Source organism: Pleurodeles waltl, chromosome 7, assembly GCF_031143425.1.
Source record: "Pleurodeles waltl isolate 20211129_DDA chromosome 7, aPleWal1.hap1.20221129, whole genome shotgun sequence".
Lineage (NCBI taxonomy): Eukaryota > Metazoa > Chordata > Amphibia > Caudata > Salamandridae > Pleurodeles > Pleurodeles waltl.
The window spans coordinates 1,284,830,377-1,284,845,245 of NC_090446.1; the positions used below are offsets into that span (position 1 = coordinate 1,284,830,377).

Consider the following 14,869-nt stretch of genomic DNA (forward strand, 5'->3'; position numbering starts at 1 on the left):
TCCTTGCATAAAACAGTCTACACCGGTTCAGGGATCCCCCCAGCCCTGCTCTGGCGCGAAACTAGACAAAGGAAAGGGGAGTGACCACTCCCCTGACCAGCACCTCCCAGGCGAGGTGCCCAGAGCTCCTCCAGTGTGTCCCAGACCTCTGCCATCTTGGATGCAGAGGTGTGAGGGCACAATGGACAGCTCTGAGTGGCCAGTGCCAGCAGGTGACGTCAGAGACCCCTCCTGATAAGTGCTTACCTTTCTCTGTAGCCAATCCTCCTCTGTGGGCTATTTAGGGTCTCTCCTGTGGGTATCTCACTAGATAACGAATGCAAGAGCTCACCAGAGTTCCTCTGCACTTCCCTCTTCGACTTCTGCCAAGGATCGACCGCTGACTGCTCCAGGATGCCTGCATAACCGCAACAAAGTAGCAAAAAGACTACCAGCAACATTGTAGCACCTCATCTTGCCGACTTTCTTGACTGTTTCCTGGTGGTGCATGGTCTGAGGGCTGTCTGCCTTCACCCAGCACTGGAAGCCAAGAAGAAATCTCCTGTGGGTCGACAGAATCTTCCCCCTGCCAACGCAGGCACCAAACTTCTGCATCACTGGTCCTCTGGGCCTCCCCTCATCCTGACGAGCGTGGTCCCTGGAACACAGGAGCTGGGTCCAAGTGTCTTTGACAGTCCAGTGGCCCTTCTGTCCAAAGTTGGTGCAGATAAGTCCTTGCCTCCCCACGCCAGACAGTAAACCTGTGTACTGCGTGAACTGCAGCTGCTCGGGCTTCTGTGCACTTTTGCAAGACTTCCTTCGTGCACAGCCTAGCCCAGGTCCCCAGCACTCCGTCCTGCATTGCCCAACTCGCTGAGTTGGACTCCAACGTCATGGGACCCTCTTTTGGTGGCTCTGAATCGACTGTTGTCCTCAGATCTTCTAAGTGCCTGTTCTGGTGCTTCTGCGGGTGCTGCCTGCTTCTGCGTGGGCTCTCTGTGTTGCTGAGCGCCAACTCTGTCTCCTCCTCCAAGGGGCCACCTCCTGGTCCTTCCTGAGCCCTAGCAGCACCCAAAATCCTCAACTGCGACCCTTGCAGCTAGCAAGGCTTGTTTGCTGTCTGTCTGTGTGGAAACAACTCTGCACCCTCCAGCACGCCGTGGGACATCTTCTGACCAAAGGAGAAGTTCCTGGCACCTTCCGTTGTTGCAGAATCTTCGGTTTCTTCCACCCAGAGGCAGCCTTTTTGCACCTTCATTCGGGGTCTGGTGGGCTTCTGCCCCCTCAGACACTTGCGTGACTCTTGGACTTGGTCCCCTTCTTTTACAGGTCCTCAGGTCCAGGAATCCGTCTTCAGTGTTTTGCAGTCAGTTGTTATCCTAGCAGAATCCCCTATCTCGACTTCACTGTCTTTCTGGGGTAGTAGGCAACTTTACTCCTACTTTTCAGGGTCTTGGGGTGGGGTATCTTGGACACCCTTAGTGTTTTCTTACACTCGCAGTGACCCTCTACACACTACACTAGGTCTGGGGTCCATTTGTGGTTCGCATTCCATTTTTGGAGTATATGGTTTGTGTAGCCCCTAGGCCTAGTTCTCCCTATTGCATTCTATTGTGTTCTACATTGTTTGCACTACTTTTCTAACTGTTACTTACCTGATTTTGGGTTGTGTGTATATATTTGGTGTGTAATACTTACCTCCTAAGAGAGTATATCCTCTGAGATACTTTTGGCATATTGTCACCAAAATAAAGTACCTTTATTTTTAGTAACTCTGAGTATTGTGTTTTCTTATGATATAGTGCTATATGATATAAGTGGTATAGTAGGAGCTTTGCATGTCTCCTAGTTCAGCCTAAGCTGCTCTGCTATAGCTACCTCTATCAGCCTAAGCTGCTAGAACACCTCTATTCTACTAATAAGGGACAACTGGACCTGGCACAAGGTGTAAGTACCACAAGGTACCCACTATAAGCCAGGCCAGCCTCCTACAGTGACCAACCAACCTGCAAAAGAAGAACTTGGAAAACCTACTGTGTGACTGTATATGCATTTTTAAAGGTTATCCTCCATTGATTCCTATGGTGCGTAATTATGCACAAAAGACTATTTTTATTAAACTTCAAAAATGAATCTCTCAAAAAAGTAACCAATTCTGATGATCTTAGTCTTAATATTTTCATAAAAATCTGAAGCATGTTTATAGATTGGTCTCAAGGTATTCAGTTGAGTGTGTGAGCTGCAATGCACTAATGTTTCGCACTTCTCCAAATTAGGCCTAACTGCTCAACCAAGCTACCATAAACATTAGATCATTAGGTGATCTGGTTTTCACCCCTGTAAACCAATGATGGGTTGCCTGGATCCTCTGGACAGTGTGTCTAGCTTTGCACACTACATAGAGAGCCAGCCTCCTACATTTGGTGGCTGCGGTGGGATAAAGACTTTGTGTTTGCTGTTACCACTTTGTCAATTTTTTGAGCGCACAGAAAACTCTCTAAAATTGCCTTTAGCTTAAATGTTTTTGTTTTTCAATTGGTTAAAAATGTTTGCAAATCTGGTTAGGTCCCTATAGCAATAGCAAAAGTTTAAAATACCTTACCTTAGTTGGACTAATCGAAAAAGGGGATTCCAAATTCTTAAAGAGATCCCAACTTTAGTAAAGTAAAAATAGCAGATGCAGAGACCCAGAACCAGGAGCTCAACCTGGAACATTATGAGGCATACAGCTATGATGAATTAAGTAAACACTGCAGACTGTACCAAGTTCATACTGGAAAAAGACCCAGTGCAGAAAAACTTGGTTTCTGGTGGCCCAGCACAAAAGAGATAATCATCCAGATGAGATGGATGATGATGATGCGTCGGTGGTGGATGAAGGAGCTGTGGATAAAGGAGGTGAGGGTAGCTCCTCTCACTTTAGCACCAGTGCACCCACAGAAGCAGACCTGGATATTGCCAGGCTGACCAAAAGACTGCCCTAAGAGGGTCAGCTTTTGGAAATACAGAAACAGAGAAAAGAGTTGGGCCTAGGACACATCTCTGGTGGCAGCATACAAGTATTGAGGGAGAAATCCTTCAACATCAAACTCCCAAAAGAAGTTGTTCCTCCCTTTACTGAAGGGGATGATATAGTCAAATAGTTGTCTGCCTTTGAAAGAGCCTGTATTGGGTGGGAAATTGAGAAAAAGCATTGGGGCACACTGTTGTGGGATTTATTCTCAGGAAACTGAAGGCACAGGCTTCTGACATTTAATGAGGTAGATTCTAAATCCTATGATCTCATGAAGGATACCCCGATTGAGGGCTTTAGATCTACCACTGAGGAATACCACATAAAATTCAGGAGGACTGAAAAATCCCAGAGTCAGGTCTGGGTAGAATTTGTGAACTTTTTAGTAAAAATGTTAGGTGGTTTGTTAGAAGACAACGAGGTACATGATTATGAAGGGCTGTACAATTTGATGATGAAAGAACAACTTTTGAGTAATTGTGTCCATGACAGGTTGCACCAGTACCTAGTAGATTTGGGGTCAGCCCACCACCCCAAGGGTTTGGAAAGCTGACCATTGGGTGAGAACCTAGGTGTCCAAAACCAAAACTGGAGGGGGTGACCAAAAGAAAGTCAGGGAAGTCCCCCAAAATAAAAGATTGAGCACCCTAGAAATAAAGAAAAGGAGTCTTTAGGCCCTCAAAAATCTGTCTAGGAGGGTGGGCCCAAAGACATCTCACAAACCAAAGCTGGCTACCAGGGTAAAAACTGGGTGCTACTAAGGCATGGTGCCACAACTGTCAAAAGACAAGGCCCCACACCAATGACACTTCTTGTCTAAACAAAAAAAAAAACGAAACGATTAGTAAGCCCCCAGGGGTAATCAGTGTAGCCATTGGGGATGACTCCTCAGATGAAGAGGTCCTCATAGCCTTTAAATGGAAAGTGGTCCCTACAGGTGAGTTGGAGATTCCAGAGAGGAGCAGACATGTGCACCACCTAATGGCTCCTGCCCTTAGAGACACCTATGCCAGTCACACAATTGTGCATGACAGGCTGGTGCTCTCAAACCAGTATATCCCAAGAGAGCTTGCCAAGGTTAGGGCTATCCCAGGGAAAGTCACTGATAGGCCAGTAGCTATAGTGCCTGCAGAGATGGATGGGTCCCTTAACTGGAAAAGGATGGTAGTCAGTACAGACCTCCCCCTTGACTGTCTCCTTGGAAATGACCACCCAGAGGTTAGTTAGAGCTCAAACGAGGAACTGGTTCAGCGCCAGTCATCTCCCAAGGATTCTGGAGGTGCTGCCCCTGCAATGAGTGCAAGTAGGCCCCAGAAGAAAAAGAGAAAGCAAAAGAAAAGGAAAGATGGGCAAACTTTAACTAAGGCATCAGACAGCCAATGAGTTTCTGCTCCATTAGGGAAGAACTCCACTGTTGGAACTGGTGAAGCCCAGTTTGGCCCCCAGGAAAGCCTGACTAGTCAGGCCCCTGCTCAGCTTGAGTTTGTGGCCCTCAGCTGACAGAAAAGAGAGAAAGGATTTTGTTCTCTGAAGGATGTAGAGATCCCCCCCACTCCCTTACAGCAGACAGGCACCCTGAACCCAAAGAAGACTATGTTAGCCTTGTCCTCAGAGGGTATGGAGCTAAAGGTATGGTTCTGGGCAATGACAGCTGTCAGTGGTCTCTGCTGGGTGCTAGCCTTTATGGATGCACTGTTCTTGGCTTGGTGATCTGACCCCCGTACCAACTAGTAAGTTAGGCCCCCGGACCCTGTTGGTCATAGTGGGGTTACTCCGGTCTTGGTAGCCTCTTTGGGTTAGAAAGGGGTTGCCCTGGCTAAGATAGGTGCATCAGAGGTGGACAACTCCGAACCAAAGACAGAAGGGAAAAGTGCAGACATTGGTGCTACAGGTATAAGACATTTCAGATTGGGTCCTATAGCTGTTGAGGTAGGCCAATTGGCCAGAGGGAATGACCTGGACAGTATATGAGGAAGAGTAGGCCCTGCAACTAACCAGCCTGTTTCCCTTATCTTCGTCGTCTGACAGACTAGGAAGCCTCTCCCAGATATTGGCTCAGTCTCCTGGCCTGTCGGCTGGGGGGGCGGGACGGGAGTAGTGTGGGAAGCTGACACACTGTTGCAGTACCCCCGCCCCCAAACACTTTTTGTGCGGTTTCTAGATGCAACTTGGACTGGAGTACACTTGGATCCTGCTAATGAGGTTCCCAGCGCCTGTGTTCTCTCCCTAAAATTGCAAAGGTAATTGGCAACGCCTTTGGCTGCCACTTTAAGTCTCTAGTAAATGGTACTTAGGTAACAAGGGCATGGGGTACTAAGGGGGTGTCCCTGAGGGTAGCAGCACAGATTGTGCCACCCTCTAGGGCCATGCATCCAGATGCATCCAGCACTGCAACTGCAGGCTGAGAGTCCTGGTGCAATCCCAAAGTGCAAAATCGAAATAGCACACAGCCTGTGTGCACTATACACTGCATGCAATATAGGCAAGTCTTCTCTCTGGCAGGACTTCTAGCCCTAATGCAGAGTGCATTATACTGTATGTGAGGGCATAGCTGCATGAGCAATATGCCTCTACTGTCTCCTTGGCAAAACTGGGACATAGTAAGTGAACAGAGCAGTAATTTTAAATGCATGTGCTGGACACTGTTCAGTACGAGTTTCCCAGCTACATGATGGCTACTCTGAACCATGGTTTGTTTGGTATCAAACAAATCAGAATGATAAATACAAACTGGTACCAGTTTTGGAATTATAACAAATTCTACCCAGGGGTCACCTTAGAGGTGCCCCCTGCAAAAGCTACCTACCCTGGCATGGTTGTTGGACAGTCCCAACCAGCCTGCCACCAAAAGACAGGATTCTGGACACCTGGGGAGAGTCGTTGCTCTCTTGGACCAGAGAACTAAGCCCTTCTTGGGAAGAAGTGATACCCCACCTCCCCAGGAATGTACACAGACCTGCCTATGAGCTTCAAAAGGCTTACCGCCTTTGAATTTCAACCCCGAAGCCTACTGCTAGCAGCAGATGGTTTCCCCTCATTGCAAACCTCCATTTCTGGCAGGAGCAACAATGGAAAAATCAAACCAAGTGTAGGAGGAGTGGACCTACCTATCATGCACCACCCCTAAGGTGTTGCGCATGTGAGGTGGACTCTCCATTTCATTTTCTTCCATCTTTGATGAAAGAAAAATAGCCAATCCGGTGTAGGGAAGTGGTCACTTAGTAGGTGCAGCCAACCTAAGGTAGATGGGCCATTGGCCACTACCAGTTTCCCCCTAAAACGCCCCCTAAATACAGTAGTAAGGGCACCCCAAAAGCAAGAACTCAGATTCAAAAGACAGGAGCGGCTGGACAACTAAACTCTAAAGCACCCCAGAGGAACTCCAAGCTTCGCAAATTGCCAGAGAATGTGCTCCAGGGTTGAGGTACCACTCTAATTCCACAAGGAACCATGAAGCCAGTAATGTCCACTTCACCTACCGGACGCTAACTCCAGAGCGGGATGCCGCAACTGGACCAAACGTCACACCAAAGGCCATGAGGACAAACTCTGCCAGTGTGCCAAGTTTAGTGGCACTGCGCCCTCCAGCGGCTGAACCATAACCAATACCCTGGGTATTGGTCATCTGACGTCAGACAACCAGAAAAACTGCCCACCTGGGACTGTAAAAGGTCCAGGAGGAAGCCCCAGTCGAGGTAGTTCAGAAACAACCCAGACCTCTCGCCAGAGTGCCCCTGATGACCTGCAACTGACCCTTGAGCTGACTTACCTCCTGCTTTTGAGGGAATTCTTGTACACAGATTTTCTCTGCACCCAGCCGCCCTGTGCCCTGCACCAAAGATCCAACTATGCCCTAAGGGTCCCCCACCCCTTGCGACCTTGACACTCCAAGGGCACCCCCAAGATTAACCTTTAAACTTACCTGTGCAGTGCTTTTCCGAGTTTTCCCTCGCAGTGGCCATGCACCAGCTCCAGAGACCTTTTCCTGCCGCCTCCACCGGGACTGAGAGCCAATCGAACATCTTCAGCTGGTGCAGTGTGCCCACTGACAGCTTAACCAAACTGCAAAAGAAGAATTTGTCAAAACTACATTATGATTTTATATGTATTTTTCAAGGTTATCCTCCATTGATTCCTGTGGTGGGTAATTACACACAAAAAGACTATTTTTGTTAAACTTTAAAAATTAATATCTCAAAAAGTACTTAACCAATTCTGATGATCTTGGTCTTAAAGGTTTTATTAAAATCTGAGGCATGTTTATAAATTGGTCTCAAGTTATTCCTTTGAGTGTGTGAGTTCCAAGGTTGATGCTGCGAGTACAACAAATGCTTTGCACTTCTCCACGATTGGCCCAACTGCTTGACCGAGCTACCATAAAACTTAGAGCATTAGGTGGTCTTCAATTCAGCCAAAAAAAGGAGCAATGAACTGTGACAACTAATAGGAAGACCATGCAATGGAGAAAGATTTTCTGAAAATATATATATATTGGCCAGTTCTGAAAGTTGTGTGCAATTTTCTAGAGGGAAGGAAATGTGCAGTTAGTAAAATAATCCTCTACCACCTACAAAATATAGATAATACAAATCAGGAATTTCTACAATGAAATCCATGGATATCATAGCACGTGGCATTCATTGAGTCGGCAAAAGTTGTAAGTGTCCTGCTAGTCTGGTATGTGAAGTTTTGGCTTGAGCACAACCCGTCCACTGGGAGGTAAAATTATTGATCAAATGAGCAAGTTTTAGCCACCAAAAATAACGGCCCACCAAGTCTCTCATTCTCCTTTGACCCAGGTGGCATGCGAATGGATCATGATGACATCAACTGATAACCATACTTGCCCAGAAAGTATATAGCCTTCTGATGGAAAAGCAGAGAGCCTGCTCTGTGTTGACTTGCTGAATTTGTATTTATCTATATAGCCTGATCCATTCCCTGATGATTATAAATACGTTTATTGAGGCAAATGTTGAGAACCTGTTCTGTCATAAAGGTAATACAATGGTAAGAGGAGTAAAGGTCTCAATATCCTCTTCCAGAGGACGAGACAGGACGTCTGCCTTACCAAGTCGATTTCCAGATCTATAAGTGATCTTGTAATAGAAGAAGGAGAAAAATGTAAAGAACAACTGGCATGATCTGTGTTGGCATACTTCACTGATGTGAAGTATAACACATTCTTCTGATCCACTCAGCCTGTAATTTCCTTAATTGCTCCCTCAAGATAGTGTTGCCAGTGTGCAACAGCATCCTAAATGGCCAGTAGATCCAAGTAAAAAAAAAAGATTAATTTCTTTCCGTGCTAGAGACGGTTCTAGAGTAGAATGCAACACGAAGAGGGAAGTCAGGGTGAGGGAATCTTTAAGATAACACTGTTCCAATGGCATAAAACGAAACATTGGTTTCTATGATGTCTCGGGACTGGACTGGTACCAGTCCTGTTACCTCGGGACTGGCGCAGACTTAAAAGCAACTTTTAGAGTCTTAAAGGCTTGGTCTTGTTTTTTACCCTATTGTAATGGCTGTTTATTTTTTGCGAATTGGATTATGGGGTATACTAGGGTGTAAAAGTATTGATTAAAGCTACAGTAAACGTTAATAAACCCAAATGAATCAGTCTATCTCTTTGCTGCTGAATGCTTTTAGCCAAACAAATACTCCCTTCACTTTTGCAATATCCATGCTAATGCACACTCCAGTGATCTGAAACCCTGAGAATGTAATGTCCGGTAATTCGAAGATGTACTTTTTGAGCTTGGCAGAGTGCAAATGTTGTCGCAGGTAGGATAAGACTTCTCTTAAATGACCTTTATAATGTTGCAAAGAATTTAAAAAAAGAATCAAACTATCATCAAAGTATACCACCAGAAAGGCATCAATTATATCTCATAATAATAGTGTCCAAAGCATGTATTAAAAGCTGTTTTCCACTCACACCCTGACGAATATACACCTGATCACAGGCTCTTAAAAGAACTAATTTGGAGAATATTTTGGTTGTCTCCTTATGATCCATTAATAGCAAAATGAGGGCGAGAAGATATTGATTGCCACTGGTAATCGTATTTAATTCTTAATCAAGATACAGCATGTAATTACTGTAGGCGCATGGTATAAAAAACATCGGTGCTCCTATCAGTGAAGTAGATTATCTGATAATGCCCTTTATAAGATTTTCTTGCAACTTTTATTATAGATTTTCGTCTTCCTTTAGGGTGAGAGCATAAGTCATCTATGCTGCAGGGCAGCACTAGGAATCAGACTGATAGCACAATCCTACTAACTGTTAGGTGGCAACAAATCTACCTCCTCTTCGCTAAACGCATCAGAATAATCCCTATAGGCTGCAGGAATATTCTCATTCTCTGCTATGATGTCTTCACTGGTGTGCCTGTTTTTCCCTGGAGTGGGAGTGCAAGGGCAAGCCATGTGAAGGGTTATTTTGGATTAACTTTTGTTCTCAAATTGCACTCTTTCTGGGAACAGACAATGGAAAAGATAACTGACGGTTAAGCATGAGGTTCGGGAACATTAACCACGAGGGTCCTAGGATGAAGATAAAATCTGGAGCATCAATAATATAGAACTGAATCTTATCAAAGTGCCCTAAACGTGTGTGATAACAACCAATGGTGCCGATTCTCATTTGACTCAGCCAGAATTAATAGCGCACCATCAATACCCTTTATTTCTTTGGGTTTCTGATTTTTATGACCGCAAATGCATGCTTCCTTATACAAATCTGGTTCACAGTGTACCCGGAAGCTCCTGAATCAACTAAGGCCAAACTATTCAGAAGACCTTGAATTAAAGGCAGGGTTATATATAAATAGTTGTGAGCTTTACAGGCAAAAGATGTAGAGATGTTAGACTGGCTCATGCTAGGTCTGTCCGCTATGAACAGCATTCCTGGCTTCTATCTGCATGTTAGTTTGCCTTTGGCCTTGGTGTAGTGTAAGTAAATCTGAAAGAGCTGTCTGTGTGCCTTGCATGTTGGCTCTATCCTATAACGGGGGTTTAATGGTAAAAGAACACAAAACTGAGGAAAATATATGGTAGAACGTATTAAATCAAACAGTCAATCAATAATTCTTATTGCTGACTAAACGCCTTGGTGGGCTGAGCTGTTTTGAGCTCCATGTCAACCTGGACACAAGTGTTAAGTCCCTAAACTCAAAGGAGAAATAACACTGCGTGAAGAGGGAGTAATAATACAGACAAGCAAGAAGAATAAAACCTGCATAGTCCCACAAACCCGAGAGAAGTGGAAACGTGTGAAAACCAAGGTGAGGGAAAGAACAATAGAGTGCCACACTAGCTGGAATAGAAAGACATACAACAGAAGTAAAGTTGCTAGGTGTTGTTGCATAATTTTTTCAGGATTAGATAGTCCTGTTGCCTATGCTGCACCAGACACGAACTTCGTAACGCCTAATCAGTAAAGAGAGGGGTTCGGGATCTAATTCTTAATCAGTTTTCACAACCCAGTCTTCTATAGTTTCCTGCATATCCTATAACCAGATCTCCCACTACACAGAAAGGAATATAGGAAAAGTAACGCGCCCTGTCTCCTCCCGTATGTCGTCATTGAGAGTCCTTGTGACATGCAACTGACCTCGCCAGCACTATCTAATCCTGAAATTCAGTTGTCTCCTTATAAGTGGCAGATATTATATCACACAGCTGAAGGGTGAAACCAACTTGCAGCAAAAAAGGTCTCTATACAGGCATAAAACAACCAAGATCCCCCAATATCTCTCTCCACTTCTCCCATCGTTCTGAGACTTTAGTGATACTCAACACCGGACCACACACATTCACTTGCAGTCACACACAATATACCTTTTTTGTTAAAGCATGGGTGTTATCAATCGTATCCACTTTCTGAAGGTGCAAACAATCTGCTGCTTGCCGAACCTGGAGGGTGGGTTTTCTGGGATTGTTAGTTTCTGAAGTTGTGTGCCAATCGTTCAGGACCAACTGCAGAGAGCGATGCAAGGTGGGTGAAGGACCAACGAGGGCCATAAGTGCTGAATGCTCCGAATGTACAAAGTGTTGCAAGCTGAGCTCTTCCGCCTCATTCCTGCTGTCCCGTTTAACCCAGAACTTCCATCGTGGGTGCCAAACATCCATATAGTACTGGAAAATTTCAGCTGGGCAAATATCTAAGAGGATATCCAGGTATTTGTAATATAGTTTAGTTGAGCGGGTATTAGCAAGTATATAGAGAAAGTTTTTAATCTGTGCTACTGTTTTCTCATCCAGATGGGCTATTTTCTGGTACAAGAGATCCAACACCAACGGCCAACAGTACCTTATAAGAGCACGGGGCACAATGGACTTCAGATCAAGTGGATCCTGAATTTCAGGACTTATTGTTAAGTACTTGACCAGGGTTTTCAGTATGGGCATACTCTGCATGACAGAGAGCACGATGAACTGTAGTGTATTAGGTGTGCATGTCCTTGCAATGCAACATGCACATACACTCCAAGGAACAGCAGAGCTTTTACAAAGGACCATATACAAGTCAAAGCCTGGACTGAAGAGGGGTAGAATGTCTACATAGAGATGTTCAGGCCAACGCTGAACAATGTCTTGCATGTGTGATGTCATTATGAAAATATTATTCACTAGAGCTTTGCCTTCTGCATACTCTAGCTTCACTTTAGCTGACGGATCTGAAATGAAGAGGGAGTCCAGCTCTCCCAGCACTTCCAAGCAGTCTTTGAATGTGCTGGAGTCGAGGCTCCGGAGTCTCTTGAGGTCCACTGGTTCCAAGAACGTCTTGGAGATGTCATTTGCAATCCTGTTTGGATGCTCAGTTGTAACTTTCTGCATGCAGCTCCTTGTGATTCTCCTTGTTGAAGGTAGGCAGGCAACATTTGATAGTTCATGGTTGTGTTGGATGGTTTTGGTGACAACAAGTTTGTCCTTGAAGGGACTCAGTTTCAGTTCAATGGCCGCTGGGCAGCTGTAGGTGGACAACAATTATATGTGAATATTCAGATGCAGAGGACCACGATAATTAACAAAGTGTGACACAATCACAATGATTACCATAAAGTGTGACTCAATCATAAAAGGAGCTTTAAAGTGGCAACATAACCAAACTCAATGGATAGCTTGCTCTCAATTATCATTTTTCACTTACAAAATATTTGAAGCAGTAATAGCTCAATTCCAGGTCTTGTCAATACCAACCCAGTTCAAATCTAATACATAACACAATAACAGTTTAAAATAACAACTGTCACATGAAAACAATAGGAGAAGAGAAGTTAGCACCAGTTATTAATCTATTTTCTCTGTAAAGCAGTCAATTAAATTATCGTCAGCCTTATCAAGAGTCAAGTTCAGATGTAGTAGTGGTCAAAGCTTCATTTTTATCCCTGAAACAATGTTAAATTGAAAAAAATATCCTCCCAATTTCTTTGTATATTCAAATCTCCGATGTAATGTTTCTTATCCTATTATTTTTTTTAAATTATATTTTACAGTATGGATACATACATTTCCAATAGCTGCAGTATTCCAGTAACTCTCAAATACACAGGATCATAGAGCAAAATTGTTTGTTTCATATATTTCTTCTAATTTAAATACACCTACACTTGTACATAGCAGTCATAATCTATAAATCAAGCATTTAAAACTTATGCCTCTACGGGAAAAGTAATTAGGATAGTCAATATGAATTATACTATAATTAGTGTCAACCTTTCAGGCATACAGGGATCGAAGGAAGGAGATCTAATGGAAATACTAAAGCACTCTAATATAAAATACTAAGACTGAATATTACAGTCAATGACAACAATAGACTGAGTATCTACGATGGATACTACTGGTCCACTGGAAAAGCACTATGATTGCTTAAGAAAGTTAATCTCGGGGCGGAGCCAAGATGGCTCTGTTGACGGACGCTCCTTGAACGAGCTCCGTCCCGACCTTGGAGAAATCCTGGGTTAACATCTGTATGTCTCCCAGTCTGGGCCGCAGGACTGCAGGGAGGCGCTGAAGACCTGCTACGGAGACAGTTAAGGCAGGGGCGGCCAGGAGGTACCTGTCGATCGAGTCGAGGTCAGCCGGGCGACCTGGTGATTCCGAAGCCTGAGGCACCCATGCCGCTGCGCAGTACAGAAGACACCTGCTAAGGCCCGGGAGATGTCAGAAGGGTCTCCCGGGTGGTGAAAAAGCCTGCGCTGTTTGTGGTGGCACAGAGTGATGAGACAGTTGGGTGCGGCCAGGCACTAACGGCTGGGCACTGCAGCGACCTTGGGACCTGAGGCCCAGGTCTGGTCGGATGAGGCGCGGCAAGATCAGATGAGGCGCAGCAAGATCTGATGAGGCCGGGTGTGGCTGGCGACTGATTCCAGTAACGGTCGTACCTGGTGAGGGACTGTGGCACCCCCCCCAACACCCCACTTGCAGCCCAGAGAGAATTAGATATTGGTGACCCCCTGAATTTGCTGGCGAGATCGTGCTGTGAAGGAGTGGGCCTTGGGACAGGTCTGAGTGGACGAATAGTGTTTTGAAAGTAGGTGGTGAGCTATAAGTGACAATATGGCAAGAGACAAGGACCCAAGCTGCGTAGACAGGGGCGTATGGACCGCTATACGAGGGTGGTGACCCCGCTGCCGCTGGCCATAGAGCCTACGGCAGTGCCTGACAAAGCTGCCCTTCTGTTGGCAATTCAGTCCCCTAGAGAGGCCCTGGAGGAATGCATCAGAGAGGTACACTCAGAGGCCTCCCTCTTGGGCCAAGACTTCCAGAATGTGGCAGATCACCTCGCTGGAGACGCAGATATCAGAGCTGGAGGATACAGTCTAGGACATCCATAAAGAAATGGCAGAGACTAAAGTCCGTAACAAGGATATCATGTGGTGGCTGGAAGATGCAGAAAATCGGGCACACAGGAACAATCTGAGATTTGTGGGTTTCCCGGAAGGAACCAAAGGTGCTAATAAGGGTCGTTTTTTGGAGAGCCTCCCAGGCCAATGATGGCTCGTTTCTTAAACTTCAAGATCGGGATATGATTTTGACGGAAGTTTGTAAGCTGGGAGAAGTTAGTCCCGAAAATTTAAAAAATCCTCATCATTCCCCAAACCACCAGGGAGGTCCAGAGTCAACGCCACACATTTGACACTGTGAAGGCTAAGCTCCGCAGCCTTCAGTCATAATACATGCTCCTCCTACCAGTCAATCTAAAAGTCAAGTTTCAGGGTTAAACGTTTTTCTTCCAGTCCCCAGAGGAGGCCTGGGGGTGGCTGGAGGAGCGCCCTCAACTGTCTGGGAGGGGTAGCCAGGAGGCAGGCAGAAGGCCTTGGACAACCAGGGTGCAGGATCACAGGACTGGTCGCGCCTCAGGAGGAAGGGCCGGAGGAGACAAAGAGGGGATGGAGAGTGAGACGATGGACAAAGAGTGGAGTGGCATCATCAGACTCTGAATAAAGTCAGGCCACGGTCATCCGGAAGAGAGACAGAAGAGAGGGCTTGGCCCTGTGCATAAGGGGACGGGCCCGGGCATAGACAATGGGACGATGTCTGGGTCTTTGTATCCGTTGGTGGAGGCCATCAATCAACTAGAAACCGAGGAAAAGGTTTTCGGGCCTAAGGGGGCGACCAGACTGTGGAAGCAGCACTGTGATAAGGGGCCGAAAGAGTGGACTGACTGCTTTTACACTACCTCATGTGAGGAGAAGGTGGTAGTGTTGGAGCTCTCTTCATACATAACGTAACTTTGCCTGTTTTGTGGGTCGAGTCGAGGAGCCTTGTTCTTCCCTGAGGTGACCCGTGAGTTGCATTTCTGAATTAAAGAGGGGGGGGGAGGCTACAGACCTCTCGACTCCTGATGAGTTCTTGTATGGG

The 14,869-nt window shown here is 45.7% G+C and overlaps 1 protein-coding gene across 1 annotated transcript in view; it reads right to left on the reverse strand.

Moving 5' to 3' along the window:
• The window catches only part of LOC138246182 (uncharacterized), a 448,661-nt gene that overhangs the window by 167,882 nt on the left and 265,910 nt on the right, over nucleotides 1–14,869 (reverse strand). The window contains exon 15 of the mRNA XM_069200506.1: nucleotides 10,841–11,972. Coding sequence (XP_069056607.1) covers nucleotides 10,841–11,972 — 1,132 coding nt within the window. The remainder of the gene's footprint in view (nucleotides 1–10,840; nucleotides 11,973–14,869) is intronic.